The 23,678-nt window shown below is 43.1% G+C and overlaps 1 protein-coding gene across 2 annotated transcripts in view; it reads left to right on the top strand.

The window, feature by feature from the left end:
- rfc1 (replication factor C (activator 1) 1) overlaps nucleotides 1-23,678 on the top strand; it is a 77,084-nt gene that overhangs the window by 7,884 nt on the left and 45,522 nt on the right. The window contains exons 4-7 of one of the 2 annotated variants that reach the window (XM_078546291.1): nucleotides 4,375-4,482; nucleotides 21,194-21,423; nucleotides 22,630-22,704; nucleotides 23,392-23,469. In XM_078546291.1, coding sequence (XP_078402417.1) covers nucleotides 4,375-4,482; nucleotides 21,194-21,423; nucleotides 22,630-22,704; nucleotides 23,392-23,469 — 491 coding nt within the window. Of the gene's footprint in view, nucleotides 1-4,374; nucleotides 4,483-21,187; nucleotides 21,424-22,629; nucleotides 22,705-23,391; nucleotides 23,470-23,678 lie in introns of both variants that reach the window. The other variant, XM_078546283.1, reaches the window with a different exon arrangement.

Genomic DNA, 23,678 nt, shown 5'->3' with positions numbered 1-23,678 from the left:
GATGTCTAAATTTTAGGCAGGCATTAATGGCTAGGTATTGGGACTGGGATTGCTGACTGAATTTACTCTCTCCAACGTAAGGAAGTTGAGGCTGTTGTAGTGTCCATATCACTACTGTGACTGAGGGCGGCTATTCCCCCTCCCACCCCTGACAGGTGGCACATTGAGCCAGAGATTTTCCTGATACGCATGTTTTTATTAAAAGGCTTTAAATGTATTGATGAGGAAAGGATTAGTCATGTGACAAAAATTGTCAAAGCTTGTTTCTTGTGGCTTTTTAGCATTGTGGTTGCAGTTTGAGCTCACTTACTCCAAAGGCAATGGGTCCTGACAACACCCTGGCAATAGTACTTTAGACTTGTGCTCCAGAGCTAGCCGTGCCCTTAGCTTAGTTAGGGTTCTGCCAGGGCCCCTCGGCTCCTGACCTCATTACAGCCTTGGCCCAAACATGGACAAAAATTCTGAACTTGATGGGAGGTGAGAGTGACTGCCCTTGACATCATGGTAGAGTTTGACGGAGTGTGGCATCAAGAACCCAAGCAAACCAGGAGTACCAGTGAGCAGGTTATTGCTGTGTAAGTACAGCTTCATAGCATTGTCAACGACACCTTCCATCATTTTACTGATGATCGAGAGTAGACTGATGGGTGGTAATTGACTTGAGTTGGATTTGTCCTACTTTTTGTGGACAAGGACATACCTGGACTATTTTCCACATTGCCAGGTAGATACCAGTGTTGTAGGTGTACTGGAACAGCTTAGCTAGGAGCACAAATCTTCAGTACTACTGCCAGAATGTTGTCAGGGCCCATATCCTTTGCCTTCAGCCATTTCTTGAATCACGTGGAGTGAATCAAATTGGCTGAAGACTGGCATCTGTGATACTGGGGACTTCAGGAGAAGGCTGAGATGGATCATTTACACATGGTTGCAAATGCTTCAACCTTGCCTTCTGCACTGATGTGTTAGGCTTCCCCCATCATGGAGGATGGGGATATGGTGGAGCCTCCTCCCCCAGAGAGTTGTTTAATTGTCTACCACCATTCACGATTGGATGTGGCAGAACTGCAGAGCTTAGATTAAATCTGTTGGCTGTAGGATCGCTTAGCTCGTCTGCTGCATGCTGCTTCTGTTGTTTGGCACGCAAGTAGTCCTGTGTTGTAGCTTCACAAGGTTGACTTATTTAGGTAGACCTGGTGCTGCTCCTGTCCTGAGCTCCTGCACTCATCAATGAACCAGTATTGATTCCCCTAGCTTGATGATAATGGTAGAGTGGGGTCATACAAGGCCATGCAGTTACACATTGGGGTTGAATACATTGTTGCTGCTACTTGCCCACAGCACCTTATGCCCAGTTTTGAGTTGCTAGACCTGTTCGAAATCCATCCCATTTAGCATGGTGGTAGTGCCACACAACATGGAGATTATCCTCAATGTAAAGATGGGACTTTGTCATCGCAAGGACAGTGTGGTGGTCGCTCCTACCGATATTGTCATGGACAGATGCGTTTGTGGCAGGTAGATTTGTGAGGATGAGGTCGTTGGTTTTTTCCTCGTCGTTCCCTCACCACCTGTTGCAGACCCAGTCTAGCAGCTATGTCCTTAAGGACTCAGCTAGCAGAATGGAATAATAAAATGGGTATAGCACAGAGGAGACTATTTGGCCCATTGTGTCCATGCCAGCTCTCTACAAGAGCAAATCGGCTAGTCCCACTCCCTAGCCCTTTTCTCGTAGCCCTGCAATTTCTTTTCTAGTGATTACAAAATGTTTACTAATTGTCATAATTACCTATTGCATAATTACATATATGCTTAGATACAGAAACACAGAATTGTTTGCTTAGGAAGTATGCAATACAATTGCCGGTATATAAAGTATTGCAGGAAATACCTGGCAAATCTTTACAGTCCCCCTGGCAGGTTTGCAGGCAGGCGGGTGTAGATGGGGGCATGTAAGATCCCCAGGTGGCCTTCCCACCACACTCCCTCTCTTGTTTCTCCCAGACCTGGCTTCACCCAATATTCCCCCACCACTCCTATTACCAGTATGATGCCATTAGCATTTTAAACCACTTTGAATTTTTCTTTCTCTAACCTCAGAGTAGATTGTGGAAACTACCAGCAGCAGTTGTTAAAAATAATTTAGTTTTTCACTTAGTTTTCAAAAGTCTGTGCACCCCATAAGAATGAAAAAAACTAATAACATAACTAACTTGGAGCAACAAGCACTATACCAAGTTAGAAATTGGAAAGTGCACAAATTAGCAGAATTATAAAATATGAATACTTAAACCAATATAGTGTTGCCACCGAGCCACTCTTGGTGATGGGCATTGAAGTCCACCACCCAGAGTATATTCTGTGTATTTGCCATCCTCGGTGTTTCTTCCAAGTGATGCTCAACATAGAGTCTTAGATTCATCAGCTTGAGAGAGGCGCGGAGGGCGCGTAGTGTGCAATAGGTGGTAATCGGCAGGAGGCTTCCACGCCCATGTTTGACTTGATGCTGATGCCATGAGACTTCATGGGGTCCGGACTCCCTAGACTACTCCCCTTCTGACTGTATAACTGTGCTGCCACCTCAGCTGGACTTGTCCTGCAGGTGGGACAGGACCTACCCAGGGATGATGGTGATGATGTATGGGACATAAGGTATGATTCTGTGAGTATGACTGACAGCCTGTTGCTTGACTAGTCTGTAGGACAGCTCTCCCAATTTTAGCACAAGTCCTCAATGATATTAAGGAGGGCTTTGCAGGGTTGAAAGAGCTGGGTGTACCTGGGCATTGTGGCCTAGGTCTATGCCTAGTGTTCTTCTGGACTCTCTTTTTATTGATTTTTTTGTAGTGGTTTGATACAACTGAGTGGCTTGCTAAGCCCACTTCAGAGGGCATTTAAGAGTCAACCACATTGTTGTGAGTCTGGAGTTACATGTAGGCCAGACCAGACAAGGGTGGCAGATTTCCTTCTCTAAAGGACATTAGTGAATCAGATGAGGTTTTTACAACAATCAACAATGATTTAATTGTCACCATTACTGAGACTAGCTTTTAAATCCAGATTATTAATTGAATTCAAGTTCCATTAGCTGCCATGGTGGGATTTTAACTCTCGTCCCCAGGGCAATAACCTGGGCCTCTGGATTGCTCGTCCAATGACATTACCACTATGCCACCGCCACCTCCTAAATGGCAGATAATTGCAGATACTTGGGAGTAATTTGTTTATCTGCTCTATGTTGTAGGGGAGATGAGAAGACAAACATTTCATCTCCCTGCAACACTATTTAAATTACAAATAATTGGTATAAACAGAATAATCTACATTGTCAAAAGCTATCAGAGACTTATTTGTTAAATACTGCGGATACTGGAAATATTGAAATAAAAACTGGAATATTTAGCAGGTCTGGCAGCATCTGTGGTGGGAGACACACTTAACGTTTCAGAGTCGATCACCTTTTATCAATTCTGATGATAGGTGATCAATCTGAAACATTAACCCCTGTTTCCCTCCTTTTCTGTTTTCATTGCTCATTTGGTATGTTCTGCTTGTATAAGTGTGTTGCAGTCATTCTAAAAATATTCAGTTCTGCAATGGGATGTGCTGACTTTAGACCTGTTCAGGAGCATTTCCAGGTACTTTTTTCAGTTTACTTGGCAATTTACCAAGTAAACTGAAAAAAGTACTTGGAAATGCTTACCTTGTTAATATATCAATGTTTTCAGTGAGGTTAAGTACTTTGTGCTGTGCGGCAGAAACAGTTGTAAACTTTTATTATCATTATTCATGAGTTAAAATTGCTGGATTGTCATTAAAGCCCTACTTTCATTAATATCCCCTACCTGGCCCATTCTACGGCTGGTTCCTGTCCCACACGGCATGGTTGATTCTTGATACCCTGAGGGCAGCAAATACTGACCTCTCTCAAATATGCAAGGCTAGACAGGTTGGCAAGTAATTTGACTTTGGAAGGCATCATAGCTCGTGCTGATCCTGACCAGCAGGGTCACTGACTTACCATCTGGCAGAGATGAGATGCCTGTGTTTTTTCCTTCCCTCCTCCATACCATGGGTACAATGATGAGCAGCAGAACACAAAAGGGAGGCATAACATGTTCCTGTGTTGCAATATTCTGCAATGGCAGTTGCGTTCTCTAGTGGCTTTTTCTGTGTTATCTGATCTGGGGATGGGAGATAAAGAACTGAGATCCGTCCTTGTGTGATTTATTACAACACCACATAGTGTAGTTACCTACTAGGCCACAGTGCAAGCTAGTCAGTTCAGTTTTTTTGAGAGGATTTGTATTGGTATAAGATTTGATATTCAGAAGGAAATGTATGTTTTTAAACACCTGTGTTACTGTACTGCAGATTCTGAATCAGAAGCGTCTCCTCCAGATAAGAAATCCAAAAAGAGTTCCTCCTCCAAGCCTGTAAAACCTTCCAAACCAGAGAATGTTACTGTGGTTTCTGAAACTGGTAAGAAACGGTTTTGATCTGTGTTCCTATATATAGGTCTCAGTTCTTGTGAAATATAAGGGCAGTGACAGATTGCCTAGTTTGCCAATTCTTTTTCTGTTCATTGATCTCAGCCAGTAAGTTTTATTGTTAGTATTCTTCGTTTGATTTCAGAACTTTCAAGCTATAATTTAAAGTGGTGCGGTCCACTTGTGATGGAAAACAAACTATTACAGGAGATTGGATGTTAGAAAGTCTGATGATAACTGGTCATGCCTAGGCAGCTGGGAGGACCATGTTTGTGTAGGATCTGTGCCAGTAATGGTGCTTGCTGCCTTGAACTTGTAACTTTTGACTTCAGTCAGAAGCGTGTTGACTTTTTTTCAAACCGCCTTTGACCAATAGCTTTTTAATGCTATGAAACAACACTTCGTGGTTGGGCCAATACTCAGTTTTGTTTACATTAGTAAGTCATGAATTTCATTTCCGATTAGCATTTGTGGTACATTTCAAACTCCTTTTTAGGAATTAGAAAATTAAGAATTAGTATTTTAACCCCTCCAAAGCCAGATATCCTTCCTGAAGTTCTGTGACCAAAACTGAATGTGGTATTCTATATGGGATCTGATCAAAGCTCTATACAGCTGAAAGATAACTTCCTTCCCTTTCTAATACGGGGTTCTTGAGATAAAGGCCATTATTCTATTCGCCTTTTTGATTGATTTTTGTTCTGGTCCACTAACTTTAAGTGAGTGGTGTGCCTGGGCTCCCAAATCACTTTGCTTCTCTACAATTCCTAGTTTCTTGCCAGTTAGAAAATTCTGATTTATCTTTCTTGGGTTGAAGTGGATGACCTCACACTTGTCCATATTAAACTCTATTTGCCATAGTTTTACCCATTCACTTAATCTAACTACATTTCTTTGCAGCTTCATGGATCCCATTTACATTATTTACTGTTTCCCTCATTTTAATGTATTCCATAAACTTAGATGAAGGACCAGAGTTGTACATCCAAGTCATTAATAAGTATGGTGAAAAGTTGAGGCCCCAGACCCGACCCCTGGGTAACACCCCTTCGCAGTTTGTGTCGATCTGAGTACCTAAAATTTATCCGCACCCTTTCTGTACAACCACCCAAACCAACCCAAAAAGCTACCACCAATTATGTTTCCATTTTTGCCAGTAATCTTTTTGTATTAGATTTTTTTGAATGCTTTCTGCAAGTTCTTATAGATAATGCCCATAGGCATTACGTTGTCTACCTTGAGTGACCTCCCAAAAAAAAATCGACTAGATTATTCAGGCAAGATTGTCCTTGATCAGTTTATATTTGCTCAAGTGCTCAGTTACTTTATCTCCAATAACAGATTCTAATAGCTTCCCTACACCAGATAAACTGGCAGACCTGTACATATGAACAAGGAGCAGGAGTAGGCCATTTGGTTCCTCGAGCTTTCTCCACTATTTAATAAGATCATGGCTTATCTGGTAGTAACCTCAAATCTGCATCCTGCCTACCCCCAATAACCTATCACCCCTTGCTTACTAAGGATCTATCCACCTCTGCCTTAAAAATATTCAAAGACTAACATAGAAAGGAATACACAATGAATGGTAGGATTCTAGGAAGTATTGAGGGTCCTTAGTGTAGATGTCCATAGATCCCTGAAGGCAACAACACAGGTAGATATGGTGGTTAAGAAGGCATAAGGGATGCTTGCCTTTATTAGCCAAGGTATAGAATACAAGAGCAGGGAAGTTATGTTGGAGCTGTATAAAACGCTAGTTAGGCCACATCTGGAGTACTGTGTGCAGTTCCGGTCATCACATTATAGGAAGGATGTGATTGCACCGGAGAGGGCACAGAGGAGATTTACCAGGATGTTGCCTGGGCTGGAGTGTTTCAGCTATGAAGAGAAACTGGATAGGCTAAGGTTGTTTTCCTTAGAGCAGAGAAGACTGCGGGGGACCTGATAGATGTATACAAAATTATGAGGGGCATAGATAGGAAGAAACTTTTCCCCTTAGCAGAGGTGTCAATAACCAGGGGGTATAGATTTAAGGTAAGGGGCAGGAGGTTTAGAGTGGATTTGAGGACATTTTTTTCCACCCAGAGGGTGGTTGGAATCTGGAACACACTGCCTGAGGGGGTGGTGGAGGCAGGAACCCTCACAACATTTAAGAAGTATTTAGATGAGCTCTTGAAACACCACAGCACACAGGGACATGGGCCAAGTGCTAGAAAATGGGATCAGAATAGATAGGTGCTTGATGGCTGGCACGGACACAATGGGCCGAAGGGCCTCTTTCTGTGCTGTGTAACTCTATGCTTTCACTGCCTTTTCACGAAGCGAGTCAGAGTTCCAAAGATTCACGACCCTCTGAAAGAAAAATGTTCACCTCATCTCCATTTTAAATGGGCGACCCCATATTTTTAAACAGTGACCCCCTAGTTCTAGATTCCCCAATATGAGGAAATATCCTCTCCACATCCACCCTGTCAAGATCCCTCAGGATCTTCTATGTTTCAATCAAGTTGCCTAAACTCTTTAAACTCCAGTGGATACAAGCCTAGTCTGTCCAACCTTTCCTTATAGACAACTCGCACATTCCAGATATTAGTCTGGTAAACCTTCTCTGAACTGCTTCCAATGTATTTACACCCTTCCTTAAATAAGGTGACCAATACAGTGCACAATACTCCAGATGTGGTTGCACCAATGCCCTATATAAATGAAGCATAACCTCCCTACTTTTGTATTCAATTCCCATCGCAATAAATGATGACATTCTATTAACTTCCTAATTACTTGCTGTACCTGCATACTAGCCTTTTGTGATTCATGCACTAAGACATCCAGGTCCCTCTGCATCTCTGAGCTCTGTAATCTCTCACCATTTAGATAATATGCCTCTCCTTTATTCTTCCTGCTAAAATGGACAATTTCTCATTTTCCCACATTATACTCCATTTGCCAAATCTTTGCCCATTCACTTAAACTATCTATATCTTTTTGCAGCCTTCTTTTGTCCTCTTAACAGCTTACTTTCCCACCTATCTTTGTGTTGTCAGCAAATTTGGCATCCATCCCTTCATCCAAGTCATTTATATAAACCGTAAACAGTTGAGGTCCTAGCACTGATCTATGTGGCACACCACTCATTACATCTTGCCAACCTGCAAAAGACCCATTTATGCCTTCTCTGCTTCCTGTTAGCCAGCCAATCTTCTATCCATGCCAATATGTTACCCCCTATGCCATGAGCTTTTATTTTCTGCATTAACCTTTGATATGGCACTTTATCAAATGCCTTCTGGGAATCTGAGTACAGTACATCCACTGGTTCCCCTTTATCCCCAGCATGTGTTACTTCCTCAAAGAACTCCAGTAAGTTGGTTAAACATGATTTCCCTTTCCCAAAACCATGTTGACTGTGCCTGATTACCTTGAACTTATCCAAGTGCCCTGTTATAGCTTCTTTAATAATAGCTTCTAACATTTTCCCTACGACAGATGTTAGGCTAACTGGTCTGTAGTTTTTTGCTTTCTGTCTGTCTCCCTTTTTGAATAATGGAGTTACATTTGCCATCTTCCAATCTAATGGGACCTTCTCTGAATCTGGGGAATTTTGGAAAATTGAAACCAAATCATCAAATATCTCACTAGCCACTTCTTTTAAGACCCTAGGATGAAGTCCATCAGGACCCAGGCACTTGTCAGTCCGCAGCTCCAACAATTTACTCAGTACCACTTCTTTGGTGATTGTAATTTTCCCCCTAGTTCCTCCCTCCCTTCCATTTCCAAATTTGAACAGCTTCTGGGATGTTACTTGCATCCTCTGTAGTGAAGACTGATGTAAAATATCTGTTCAATTCATCTGCCATTTCCTTGTTTTCCACTATCAATTCTCCAGACTCACTTTCTATAGGAACAACGCTCACTTTGTTAACTCATTTCTTTTTAAAATATTTACAGAAACTCTTACTACCTGTTTCTATGTTTCTGGCTAACTTTCCCTCGTACTCTTAATTTTTCCCTCATTAATCTTTTAGTCATCCTTTGCTGTTCATGTATTCTGTCCAATCTTCTGACCTTTACAAGTTTCTTAGCACTATTATATGCATTTCCTTTAAGTTTGATACTATCTTTAACCTTTCTAGTTAACCATGGATGGTGTGTCCACCCCTTGGACTTTTTGTCACTCGTTGGAATGTATCTGAAATTTATTCTGAAATATTCTCTTAAATGTTTGCCACTGCATCTCTTTTGGCCTACCTCTTAACCTAATTTGCCAATTCACTTCAGCCAGCTCTGCTTTCATGCCCTCATAATTGCCCTTGATTGAGTTTAAAAATTCAATCATGTTATGGGTGCTAGGGGCGCCTTCACCATGAGATCACTAATTAATCCCACCTAGTTGCATAATACCAGGTCTAGTATAGCCTGCTCTCTGGTTGGCTCCAGAACATGCTGCTCCAGGGAATTATCTTGGAAACATTCTGTGAACTCCTCTTTTAGGCTATCTTTGCCCATCTGACTTTTCCAGTTTATAAATTTATGTATAGATTAAAATCTCCCATGATTATTGCTGTGCCATTCTGACAAGCTCCCATAATTTCTTCCTTTATGTTCCACCCTACCATTTGGTTGCTATTAGGGGGCCTGTAGACGACTCCCACAAGTGACTACTTGTCTTTACCATTTCTTGCCTCTACCCAAACAGTTTCCACGTCCTGGTTTCCTGAACTTAGGCCTTCCCTCTCTATTGTGCTAACACCATCATTAACTAACAGAGCCACTCCTCCACCTTTTTCTCGGTTCCTGTCCTTCCTAAATGTCCTATACCTTTTAATATTCAGGTCCCAATCCATGTCCTCCTGCAATCATGTCTCTGTAATGGATATCAAGTTGTACTTATTTATTTCTATCTGCGCTCTCAGTTCATCTGTTTTCTTTTGACTGCTTCGTGCATTCAGATATAGAGACTTTACTTTTATCCTTATATTTTTATAACCTCTTGTCTCATCTATTGATTTGCTGTTAGATTTGTACTCTCTATCCCTTCCTGTCATGGTCTGTTTTTCATTTTCTGTAATAATACCTTTCTCTTTTGCTTTGTCTCTGCTTTTTGATTTACCTTATCTTCCCAAATTTGATCCCCTGCCCCCACTACTTAGTTTAAAGCCGTCTCTACTTTTCTAGTTAGATGGCTTGCAAGAACACCAGTCCCAGCACGGTTCAGGTGTCGACAGTCCCAGTGGTACAGATTCCACTTTCCCCAGTACTGGTGCCGGTGCCCCACGAACCAGAACCCAGTTCTCCCACACCAGTCTTTGAGTCACGCATTCACCTCCCTAATCTGATTTGTCCTATGCCAATTTGCACGTGGCTCAGGTGATAATTCAGAGGTGATGACCTTTTGAGGTTCTGTTTCTTAATTTGGTGCCAAGCTCCTCATACTGATTAAGCAGAACCACCTCCTTTAACCTGCCTATGTCATTGGTACCAACATGAAGCATGATGACCGGGCCCTCCCCCTCCCACTGAAAGCTCCTCTCTACTCCCGAGCAGATGTCCCGAACCCTGGCACTAGTCAGGCAACACAGCCGCCTGGCCTCGCGCCCTTTGCTGCAGAGAATGGTGTCAATCCCTCTGACTATACTGTCCCTTGCCACCACTATATTCCTTGTTATCCCCCCCCCACCCCAGCTTGAATCCTTCCTGTACTACGGTGCCATGACCAGTCAGCTCATCCATCCTGCAGCCCCCGCTCTCATCCAAAGAAGCTGAAAAAATCTCACACCTGTTGGACAATTGCGAGGGTGCAGGCTCCTGCACTGCTGCTCTCTAGGTCCCCTTACCTGCCTCACTTGCAGCCACACCCCCCTGTCCATGACCACTGACCAAATCAGAAGGCCCTATCCTAAGGGGTGTGACTGCCTCCTGGGATATAGTGTCTAGGTAATTTTCCCCCTCCCTGATATGCCACAGTGTCTGCAGCTCGGCCTCCAGCTCAATAACTCAGAGCCGAAGTTCCTGCAGCTGCAAACACTTATTGCAGATGTGTTTGCCCTGGATCACACCGGTATCCAGAAGCTCCCACTTATTGCAATCGCAGCACATCACCTGCCCTGCCATCTCCAGTATGTGTTAATTAATTAATAATTGCTAATTAATTAATAATCAGTAAAGCCCACACCTCCCAATAGGTTTCGGCACTGCGAATAAACTTTACAATACTGATAAAACAATACAGTACTTACAATACTGATAAAACTTATAATAGCAGTTACTGGTTTACCTGCTCCTTCTGTTGCAACAAAGTAGAAATCAAATACTGGAGGCTGAAAAAGCGTAGTAGGAAAAAGCATCCCCTCTCCATCCTAAACCAAACTCCCCGCTCAGCACACTACTTCCTGCAGTAAACCTTACCTAAAGCACCTATTTCCCCCTGTGCACCGAATTCCCACTTTGAACCAAATTCCCAAATATACTCAGTTGGTCTCTGTCCCACTCAGACCAAAGTCTCCCCTCTCTGACTGTGTGCCTCTTACTAAGTTACCTGGTTTCTTTCTCTTTGTCCCCGCTTAAGTAATGGAGTGACTTTAGTAAATTCTCAGACTCTGACACTATTCTTGCATCAACGGAGCTTTGAAAGTTTATTACTAATGGTTTTGTAATTTCCTTGTCTAATTCTTTATTACCCTGAGCAGCGTCTTGGAGAAAGGAACACCACATGGCCTGAGTGTTTCCAGTGTCTGTCGTATTTTGCTTATATTGTACGTAATAATGCACGTTGTCATTTGGTGTAAACTGCGACTGCATTGGTTGGATCACCACCTTATACACTTGCACGTTGGTGAGGAAGCCCCATGGCAAAAGTTGGGCTGCAGGACTCGGGGAGAAGGGAGTTTAAAGCAATAAATTAATTTAGGGGACAAGTGAATCTGTTTCTAGAGCAAAAGTGAATTGAGGGAAATTGTGAGAAGGCAAAAATCTGAGTTAAAAATCAACCAACAGGAGTGGGTTTATTGAGCTAAATGCCCTTGTCCTAAAAATTTGTTTTATTTAAAAAAACACACATGCTCTAGCGTACCTGGTGAAAATGGTGAGCAGCTGACCTATACAAGCTAGTCCTAATTCCATTTGAGGCTTTGACTGTGACTGCCATTTATAGACCTAATTAAAAAGTTTGTAGTTTTCAAAGTAAGTAATATTTTAAATAGAGCACAGAACGAGTGATACAAGGCGGGTTTACAATGATCTAAAAACAGTAGTTTGTCGATGTAGATTAGAGTGTTTTACAGAACAAGCACTTTTAAACTGGTTTCTCTCCCAGAGCCAGGGCTTTTGAGTCTGTCAAGATCTAGTAAGGGGCTAGACTTTGTCTTTTGTGTAAAATAGGTGCCGATCTACACATTGTACTCAGTTTATCAGTTGGCTGCATCAGAAGTTTTACTTTTGATTAGCTGTACCTGCTGTGGAATAAATCAGCCTTTTGTTTGTGTTTCAGTATCTAACATGCCAAGGCAGGGAATAGCTGGTGACCCACTCCATCGATTCAACTCATATTTTGTTTAAATTGATTGCATGGCACTGATAGTAACACTTCAATAAAAACTTACCATCCTCCTTCAAAAGATCAAACATTGGTATGCAGTTTAAATATTTAACATTATGGTCTAATTTATTCAAAAAATAGAGCTTGGAATGGTTTATTTCTGGTCAGTCCTTATATTTCGCTTGTCACTAGAAAAATAAATTGTGCGGATAAATCTTAGTGGAGGCAGAAATAGCATTGGAGAGTGTGATTATTCTGGGGCTGCTACTTGTCTTCCCTGATGCAGCTGGAGTGACCTTTGATCCCTACAACATTTTGTGCTTTTATTGTTACAATATGTTAATTCACTTTTGGGGAAAGAAAACTAATATTTCTGGTAGGGCTGTTTTTCAGAATTATTATCCAGAGGAAAGCACTTTCACTGTAGTTTAGGAATGACTCTCAAAAGTGCCACTGGTTATGTAGCTGAATAATTAACTGCTTAAAGTCCTGCTGAGTGTTGTGCAGTTGTTCAACACTGTTAACCCACACTATCAAGTTGGAGAGTGGCATTGGAAGGTGACATTGTGGTAGGACTGACAGGGCTGTGGTTCAGATTAAAGGATAAAGTTCAAAATAATTGGCCATTACGCCAGAGTAGAAATTAGTAGGGTTTTATTTTGAGTCATTGATGTGGATGGATTTACGTCCATGGAAAATGCCAGTATTTTGGGCTTTTGATCAGAGCTGAAAAACTACAGAAATCTCTTCTAGAGGGCAGCAGAAAGATGGCTTGACCTAGGTGTAGTTGGATGATGGACATCACCAAGTGGTTGCACATGAGTTATATCGGATGTATTAGGATGACACAAGACAAATGAACATGACAGTAGATCTGTTAAGAGTAGCTACAGGCGGGACAGGAAGAACTTCCATCAGAGTCAATGCTAATCCACTGAGTTCTTTGAAAAGTTGCATGAGTAACTGCCTGAGTTGTTGGGAAGGATTTGGGCCGAGATGATTGGGGAATGCTGCTGTGTTATTCAGTGAATGTTTGGAGGATGTTGAAAAGGCTATTGTGCCTTTTCATGCAAAATTTGTCTGATTATTGGTCACCTTTTTCACACTACGATGGTTAGGTGGAGGCAATGATATGGGCCGTTGGGTGAACTTGTATAGCTGGAATTGTGGATAGTGCACCTGACATCACCCAGATCCATTTTACTGTAACACTTAAAGCAGGTCAGTTACTTTATGCTGCACCTCATTTGAGCTTGTCTTTTAAGTGTTTCCCTAATGGCAAATTTTCTTCACTCCCCTCCTGAAGGTGATAAATTCTGATGAGCCATGCTTCGATGGGCACTGGAAACACTTGGGTACTAACATTCAGCTGCAAATTAGACACATTGCCTTTGCACGTTTTGGGATACATTGAGTGATAAACGAGACTGATAACTTGCATACGTACAACTATAAAACGCTCTACACAGGATTGCAGTCTTTATAGGAAACAGTTCATAGTCGCTCTCATCTTCCACTGGATTCACGTCTCCCTGTTTCGCCGAGCCAGAATGTCAAGTGACTATCAATAGCTGCTTCCCTTAGTTACCTGAGAATTCCAGAACCAATTATCAGCAGAAAGGTCCATTCCAGCGATTTCTTTTCCTGGCCTCATCAGGACAGATCTTCCAGAGCCTTCAGAGTGTCACAGGATGCGTCTCTTTGGCCAGAGACCGTCTTCCCCCCTATGTTCTACCTAGTAGCTCGCAGAGGACCTGTAGCCCTAATCTCTCTGCTGACCACACCAGCTGCAAACTTTTGTCTCTGAGACCTCTTTCTCTCTGTCCAAAAACTCAGACTGACGGCCTTTTCACAGTCAGCCCAGATGTCCCTGCCTTTATTTTGAAGTGTGAACATTTTGCACCTTGCTCCCGGGAAGTCTCAACCTGGGCCCTCCTGTCCCCATGATAACCAAGCCACACAGACTTGTGATCTGCTGTGACTTCTGCCCATCATGACCTACTTCACTATTCCATTTTATGTTGAATTAAAGAGAGAGTGCAAAACTGAAGAGAAAGTTAAGAGAAGATTTGATAGAGGTATTCAAAATCATGAGGGGCCTAGACAGAATAGATAGGGAAAATCTGTTCCCATTGGTGGGAGGATTGAGAACCAGAGGGCACAGATCTAAGAAAATTGGCAAAAGAAACAATGGAGACTGGAGAAATTTTTCATGTGTGTGATTAAGGTCTGGAATGTACTGCTTGAGAGGTGGTGGAAGCAGGTTCAATTGAGGCATTCAAGGGCGAATTGGATTATTATCTGAAAAGGAATGTGCAGTGTTATGGGAGAGGCAGGGGAATGGCATGAGGTGCATCGCTCATTTGAAGAGCTGGCGTAGACACGACGGGCCAAATGGCCATCATTTAAAAAAAATTCATTCATGGGATCTGGACTTTGCTGGCTGGGCCAGCATTTATTGCTCATCCCTAGTTGTTCATGAGAAGGTGTTGGTGAGCTGCCTTCTTGAACTGCTGCAGTCCATGTGGCATAGGTAATCCCACAGTGCTTTGGGGGGATGGGGGTGAGAGTTCCAGGATTTTGACCCAGTGACAGTGAAGGAACTGTGCTGTAACAATTGTGATTCTGTGAAAATGTCATCATCTTATAAAACATTGCATTCATAGCATACCCAAAGCTTTCCCAAAAGGGATTTTCACAATCTATCATGCCTCTGACCAAGGAGCGTAAACTAAAAATGAAAGATATTAATTTGATCTGGATGTTGGGATAATGCACATGAAGCAATTGTGATTAGCTATTTATGATTAAAGGTTTGAGATTAACACTAAAAGTTGTGGGAAATGGCACATTCCCTTTTAACTGAGAATCTGTGAGGGCAGGTGTGGTAAATGGGAACGATTCACACTTTGTGACCTTTGTTCAGAGATACCAAAACAGTAAAAGAGTGTCCTTGAACTGTGACACTTGGCATTATTACCTATTCCAGTTGTGCAACGGCCCATCTTTGTTCCTGTAACCACTGTTTTCAGAGATAGTAACATATGATTTTGACCTTGACACTTGGAATTACTCTGCATGAGCGGGCCAGATAAAACTAGGGCTTGGTGTATTTTACCAGTATACTGTATGGATAGGCATTGCACAACTTGTTGAAGTTAAATGTTGTCATAATAAGCAAGATTAAATCTTCAGTCACCTATCTCCCTGAAAGTATCACTGTCATTGTGACTGTCATGGATGGCTTAGAAAAAAATCCAGACATTCGAGATGAACCTCCTATCCAGTCACCTCATTGCATTTGAGACCATTCGTTTCAAATCTGGACCCTTTTTAGGACATGCCAATTTTCCAGGAAATGTCACTTGAGTTTTTCTTCCCCACTTCTTTTAATTAATTGAGTTGTAATCCGAGTAACAGTGTAAAGTTATTTCTGGAAATGTGATTTTTAGTTTTATGAGGGTAGCATGCAAAAGCAGACATGGTTATGTATTTGGAAATATCTGTTAATTTCTTTCCCCATCTGCGGTCTGTGGGAAGCAGAGAAGATGTGAAATAGGAGGCAACTTCTGAAGCAAGTTGAGTTTTGCTGTTCATTATATTTTCTGTCTAGAATTTGGCTTTGGCCATAGGCTGTTTTCCCCATGGACTTGGATTGACAAAATAGTGCAGAGCAAGTTTTTGAAAAAGTAGGCTTGAATGGCTGTCAGCTGCTGTCTCTTATATTCTGTTAGGGCTGGAGGAGGTTTGAGATGGACTTGTGAAACCATGGAGGGATTTGAACACAAGGATGAGCATTTTAAGATGGAGGCTTTGCTTGGCCAGGTGCCAGTGTAGGTCATCGAGCACGCTGGTGATGGTGAATGGCACTAGGTGAGAGTTAAGATATGGCAGCAGAGTTTTGGATGAGCTCAACTATATGGGGAATGGGCGGCTGACCAGGAGAGCATTGGAATAGTCAAGCCTGGAGGTAACAAAGGCATGGACGAGAGTTTTGCAGTAGCACAAACTTGTTTTTTAACTTTGATATTTGGAGATAATGCATAACTGGAAGTGATGGTCAGATTAATTGGGGAGGAATTGTACAGACTCATTTCTTATTGTTGTGGAGTTCTTGCTCATGCTGCTTCTGGGTAATAGTGAATAAGGTTCTCTGATAGCCAAGTCAGACTACCGCACTACATTTGGAACCCAGTGCTGTCTGGTTCAAGAAATTGATCTGAATGGAAAGCAACATTTAATCATAATACAAAATGCTGGAAATATTCAGCAGGTCAGACAGAATCTGGAAAGAGAAAGCCGTTCATGTTTCAGGCCAGTGACTTGACCAAACTGGAAAAAGTTAGAAATGTAACAGGTTTACATTGGGGGAGGCGATGACGTAATGGTATTGTTGCTGGACTAGTAATCCAGAGACCCAAGTCAATGCTCTGGGGACCTGAGTTTGAATCCCGCTACAGCAGATGGAATTTGAATTCAATAAAAATCTGGAATTAAAAGTCTAATGATGACCATGGAACCATTGTTGTAAAAACCCATCTGGTTCACTAATGTCTTTTAGGGAAGCAAATCTGTCGTCCTTACCTGGTCTCGCCTACATGTAACTCCAGGTAATGTGGTTGACTCTTAAATGCCATCTGAAAGCCACAAACCGCTACAAGTCACAAGAAAGGAATGAAACCAGACAGACCACCTGGCATCGACCTAGGCACTGGAAGCGACAACAGCAATCTCAGCCCTGTTGACGCTGCAAAGTCCTCCTTACAAACATCTGGGGGCTAGTGCCAAAATTGGGAGAACTGTAGCTGTCACAGACTAGTCAAGCATCAGCCTGACATAGTCATCCTCACAGAATCATACCTTACAGATAATGTCCCAGACACCACCTTCACCATCCCTGGGTATGTCCTGTCCCACCGGCAGGACAGGCCCAGCAGAGGTAGCAGCATAATGGTATACAGTCGGGAGGGAGTTGCCCTGGGAGTCCTCAACATCGACTCCGGACCCCATGAAGTCTCATGGCATCAGGTTAAACTTGAGCAAGGAAACCTCCTGCTAATTACCATGTACCGCCCTCCCTCAGCTGATGAATTAGACCTCCTCCATGTTGAACACCACTTGGAGGAAGCACTGAGGGTAGCAGGCGTGCAGAATGTACTCTGGGTGGGGTAATTCAATGTCCATCACCAAAAGTAGCTCGGTAGCACCACCATTGACCGAGCTGGTCAAGTCCTAAATGACAGCTGCCAGACTGGGTCTGTGGCAGGCGGTAAGTGAACCAACAAGAGGGGAAAAACATACTTGACCTCAACCTCACCAACCTGTCTGCCGCAGTTGCATCTGTCCACGGTAGTATTGGTGGGAGTGACCACCGCACAGTCATTGTGGAGACAAAGTCCCGCCTTCACATTGAGGATACCCTCCATCGTGTTGTGTGGCAATACCACCATGCTAAATGGGATAGATTTCGAATAGATCTAGCAACTCAAGACTGGGCATCTGCAGCTGTGGGCCATCAGCAGCAGCAGAATTGTACTCAAACACAATCTGTAACCTCATGGCCTGGCATACCCCCCACTCTATCATTACCATCAAGCCAGGGGATCAGTGCTGGTTCAATGAAGAGTGCAGGAGGGCATGCCAGGAACAGCAGCAGGCATACCTAAAAATGAGTTGTCAACCTGATGAAACTGTAACACATGCTGTTTGGCACGCAAGTAGTCCTAAGCAGCAAGTGATAGACAGGGCAAAGCAATCCCACAACCAACAGATCAGATCCAAGCTCTGCTGTCCTACCATATCCAGTCATGAATGGTGGTGGTCAATTAAACACCTCACTGGAGGAGCCCAGCACTTCAGTGTAAAAGATAAAGCTGAAGCATTTGCTACAATCATCAGCCAGAGGTGCCGAGTGGATGATCTATTTCTGCCGCCGGAGGCCCCCAGCATCACAGATGCCAGTCTTTTCAGCCAATTCGATTCACTCCACGTGATATCAAGAAACAGATGAAGGTACTGGATACTTCAAAGGCTATGGGCCCTGACAATATTCCGGCAATAGTATTGAATACGTGTGCTCCAGAGCTTGCTGCGCCCCAGCCAAGTTGTTCGAGTACAGCTACAACACTGGCATCTGCTCGGCCATGTGGAAAATTGCCCTGGTATGTCCTGTACACAAAACAGGACAAATCCAACCCAGCCAATTACCGCCCCATCAGTCTACTCTTGATCATCAGTAAAATAGTGGAAGGGGTCATCAACAGTGCTATCAAGTGGCACTTGCTTAGCTATAACCTGCTCACTGATGCTCAGTTTGGGTTCTGCCAGGGCCATTCCGCTCCTGACCTCATTACAGCCTTGGTTCAAACTTGGACAAAAGAGCTGAACTCCCGAGGTGAGGTGAGAGTGACTACCCTTGACATCACGGCCGCATTTGACAGAGTGTGGCATCAAGGAACCTTAGCAAAACTGGAGTCAATGGGAATCAGGGGTGGTGGGGGGGGGAAACACGCCACTGGTTGGAGTCATACCTAGCACAAAGGAAGATGGTTGTGGTTGTTGGAGGTCAGGCATCCCAACTGCAGGAGTTCCTCAGGGTAGTGTTCTCGGCCCAACCATCTCCAGCTGATTCATCAATGACCTTCCTTCCTTCCATAAGGTCAGAAGTGAGGATGATCGTTGATGATTGCACAATGTTCACCATTTGCGACTCCTCAGATAATGAAGCAGTCCATGTCCAAATGCAACAAGACCTGGATAATATCCAGACTTGGGCTGACAAGTGGCAAGTAACATTCGTGCTATATAAGTGTCAGCCAAAGACCATCTCCAACAAGAGAGAATCCAACCATTGCCCTTTGATATTCAATGGCATTACCATCACTGAATCCCCCACTATCAACATCCTGGGGGTTCCAATTGACCATAAACTGAACTGGACTAGCCATTTGAATACTGTGGCTACAAGAACAGGTCAGAGGCTAGGAATCGTGTGACGAGTAACCCACCTCCTGACTCCACAAAGCCTGACCACCATCTAAAAGGATGTGATGGAATACTCCCCACTTGCCTGGATGAGTGGAGCTCCCACAACACTCCAGGAGCTTGACACCATCCAGGACAAAGCAGCCTGCTTGATTGGCACCACATCCACAAATATTCACTCCTTGCACCACCGATGCACAGAAGCAGCAGTGTGTACCAGTGATTCACCAAGGCTCCTTCAACAGCACCTTCCAAACCCACGACCATTACCATTTAGAGGGACAAGGGCAGTAGATAGATGGGAACACCACCACCTGGAAGTTCCCCTCCAAGTCACTCACCATCCTGACTTGGAAATATATCATCATTCCTTCACTGTTGCTGGAACTCCCTTCTTAATAGCACTGTGGGTGTACCTACACCACATGGACTGCAGCGGTTCAAGAAGGCAGCTCACCACCACCTTCTCAAGGGATGGGCAATAAATGCTGGCCCAGCCAGTGAAGCCCACATCCTGTGAATGAATAAAAAATAACCAGTATAGAGGCAGGGAAAAGTGGGTGGTGGGGGCTGGAGAACAAGAAGGAAGGCATGAGACATTAAATGACAAAAGGCAAAAAGAAGTGGTGTTGGGACAAGTAACAAAATAAGAGATGGGTCTAGATGAAATGCAAATGAGATTGGTAGAATCATGACCAACGACTGGTACCTGGGGGGAAAAAAAATGGGGGCAGTAGTTATGATCCAAAATTGTTGAACTCAGTGTTTAGTTTGGAAGGCTGTAAAGTGCTTAATCAAAAAGCTAAGGCGCTGTTCCTTGAGCTTGTCTTGAACGTCATTGAAACAGTATAGGAGGTTGAAGGCAGGAGTTTGCTGTTGATTGCACAATGTCCCGCACCACTCACGATTCCCCAGACTGAAGCAGTCCATGTCCAAATGCAGCAAGACCTGGACAATATCCAGGCTTAGGCTGATGTGTGGCACGAATGTTGCTTACCACTTAAGTGTCAGGCAATAACCATCTCCAACAAGAGAGAATCCAACCACCTTCCCTTGACGTTCAATGGCATTATCATTGCTGAATCTTCCACTATAAACATCCTGGGGTTACCATTGACCAGAAACTGAACAGGACCAACTATATAAATACCGTGGCTGCAAGAACAGGTCAGAGGCTGGGAATTCTTTGGGGACTCAGGAGGTCAGTAACACACCTCCTGACTCCCCAAACCTTTCTAACATCTGCAAGGAACAAGTCAGGAGTGTGATGGAATACTCCCCACTTGCCTGGATGAGTGCAGCTCCCACAACACACAAGAAGCTTGACACCATCCAGGAAAAAGCAGCCCACGTGACTGGCACCACACCCACAAACATTCACTCCCTCCATCACTGACGCATAGGAGCAGCAGTGTGTACCATCTACAAGATGCACTGCAGGAATTCAGCAAGGCCCCTTAGACGGCACCTTCCGAGCCCACGACCATTACCATCTAGAAGGTCAAGGGCAGAAGGTAGATGGAAACACCACCACCTGGAAGTTCCCCTCCAAGCTACTCAACATCCTGACTTGGAAATATATCGCCGTTCCTTCACTGTCGCTGAGTCAAAATCCTGGAACTCCCTAACAGCACTGTGGGTGTACCTACACCACACGTACTGCAGCGGTTCAAAGAGGCAACTCACCACCACCTTCTCAAGGGCAATTAGGGATGAGCAATAAATGCTGGCCTAGTCAGCAACGCCAACATGTGTGAAAGAATAAAGAAAATAGTTTTAGCACCTAACTAGCATCTTCAGCAAGTATCCAGGGATATATGTAGTGTACTTCATAATTCCATCTTCTCACTATCACATATCAGTAAAGCCATTGAAATTTGGAGAGGTTAGATTATCTCTGCACAGTTGGGTTTTGAAAGAGAATAAAAGACTCAGCTTTATGGAAGATTTCTTGACAAATCCCTGGAAGAAATGAGTTATATCCTGTACATTTAAAGAGGTTAGATATTCTGCAGTGTGATTTATTGATTGTATTTGAAAGTATATTTTCAAAACCAGCATTCATATGCACTTGTGTTATCTAATACTTAGTATTGCTCAACCTTTAGGACACTGGTAACACTGTTCGTTAATCACATGTATTTCCCCCCCCACCTTCTCTTGGCATCATCGGAAGATGAAGAGGATGATTTTGTGCGTAGTAGGAAGATGACCCAGAAACCCAGAGAAAATGGAAGCCACCCTGGAACATCGGGCTCTGGAAAGTCCGCAGACACTAAATCACAGGTCAAATTGGCGCAACCTAAACCAGCAAGTCCAGTGAAATTCACCTGCACTTCAGTGCGTGATTACTTTGGCACAAGCAATGTGCAGAGATCAAATAAAAAACTGGTGGCTAGCAAAAGGAAAGCAGTAAGGATTTTTTAAATATACGTTTACAATCCCTGTCTTTATCATTTAACCTTGGTTCTATTTGGAATTGGGTTTTCTGGACAAAGTGCAACTGACTAGATTATTACCTTTTGTAAGGGACCATCCATAATAGACTTTTCACAAGAGTATAACTCCGAACTCCTTTCTTCTTCCCTTTCACAATTGTTTGCTTTCATGAAGTCAGCCATGATTTGGATGCTTATGAACTTAAAGTCTGTCTTTCCTGTCTCTCTCTCTCTCTCTCTCTTTATTTTTCTCTCCTGAAATCTTTGACCCTTTCTGGTAGCTATTCTTCACGCAAGTTTAGGTATTGCATTTTAAGGGACTATTTGGTTGTGAAAGGCATTTCATCTGGGTATTTGGAAGGAGGAATCCTTAGCTATGGCGTTATCTTGTCTCCTTTTCCAGAGTTGCTGAAGCTATTATAGGTCAACTAACGCAGAACTTGATTGGGTTTTGAATGTCACTCACTGCACACCCATCACGCCACCCAAACCCACCCCCCACCCCACCAAACCCACCTCCTTAGGCCATGACTCCCAGACTCAAGCCACACTCTCACATACCCCTGGTTTGAATGGCTCAGTGCCATCCTAGCCAGTTGATTTGTGCCATGGTAAGGGTGATTGATGTATCTCTCTGGAATTCTAAAGTCAATTTAACGCTTTCCACAGGTGGAAGTAAGTTAGCTAAACAGAGACTGGGAATTTAATCTGGGACTACTTTGTATAGATTAGTTGTACACTTGATGATCCCTTTGCCCATTTGACCATTAGAGGAGTTAAAATGTTTTTAAAAAAGTAGTTGGGGGCAAAATCATTGGCTCTGAGTTAGTCATACCAGGAATGTTCCAGTTTCAAGGCCTGCCCTGTGTCGAGTAGCTGACCTCAGCTGAGATACCAGTACTGGAGGTGCATTTGACTGTAATTCTCTTGGATTGGGGAAGGCAAAATTGGTCGTGGCTTTGAAAGGAGCATGTGTGTGAGGTCAAGACTTGGGTCTGCCCTGATGCTCTACACAATTAAATGCCCAGATGATATGCACTACTAAGGCTTATGTGCGGTTGATGTCTGGCTAGGTGAGGAAATTGGCTTAGTGAATGCTGTATGTGGAACAATGGACTAGTAAAAGAGTCAACAAATTGAGGAAAAATGAAACTGTTTAACTTGGTTTCTCTCATCTTAGCCTTCAGGCAGCACCGATTCCACAATAGATGATGAGGAACTAGCTCGCCAGCTGCAGCTTGAAGAGGATGCCGAGGTAACAGCAGCTGAAAGACTTATTATGCTTTTAAAGGGAAGATGCAGGTTCCTAGTGGTTTCTTTTTAATGCAATATCTTGTTTTCTAGAATTGATCCACTTTTATGTAATCTGTACAGTAAACATAAGTGCCGAAGTGAATATTTTCGCTAACTCCTGAGAAGTGCTTCATGATTTGCTTGAATTTCGAGTTAATTTGGTGAATGTTGCATTGTGTGTGTTAGCCACACAGCTTACTGTTTCTAGAATGGTCTTAAAGTATTCTGAAATGAGAAACTTTCCCCCTTCCTGAATGGTGGCAGATAAGGCCTCAATTAGAATCATTCCTCCAGCGTAATATAATGCGAGTACCTGTGCCAGCAAATTTGTTTTCCTTTGGCATAGCGATTCTCATCCTCATTGGCTGAGGCCTCCCCATTCTCTTGTCAACTGGTGTCTGACAGGGATGGTTTACCTGACTTCAACCATTTTTCTCTCTGGCTTGTGCCACTCTCTTCATACCATATGCAGGTTTGCCTGTTGCAAATCATTGTCCCCAAGTTGATTGTGACACCTAATATGTACAGGTAACTTTGTTTACTCACTCGTTATGAGGAAAATATTTGCAAATAATCTCGCAATTGTGTAATGCTTATCATTTTTTGTCCATTTTGTTTTTCAAAAAAAGTTCTTAACTACTTCTTTCAGCTTGAGAGACAGCTTCACGAGGATGAGAGATTTGCGAAAACATTGGCCATGTTGGATGAGCTGCCAAAAAACAAAAAGGTAACTTTTGAAATAATTTACCATTTTAAGCTAAAGCAATAAAACTGATTTCCAAACAGATCGGAGACTTTATTTCATTATAGTACTTAACTTGAAAATGTCTAATTTGCAACTAGTAGCAAAAAAGTGGCACTTTGAAATCTAGCAATGGCAATTCTATGCAAGGAATGTATTTGTCATTATTGATGTGGAAGGAAGAAATGGACTTG

This window comes from Cetorhinus maximus, chromosome 1 (genome assembly GCF_964194155.1).
Source record: "Cetorhinus maximus chromosome 1, sCetMax3.hap1.1, whole genome shotgun sequence".
Taxonomy (NCBI): Eukaryota; Metazoa; Chordata; class Chondrichthyes; order Lamniformes; family Cetorhinidae; genus Cetorhinus; species Cetorhinus maximus.
The sequence above is the reverse complement of the archived record's forward strand: the minus strand, read 5'-3'. Positions and strand labels throughout refer to the sequence as shown.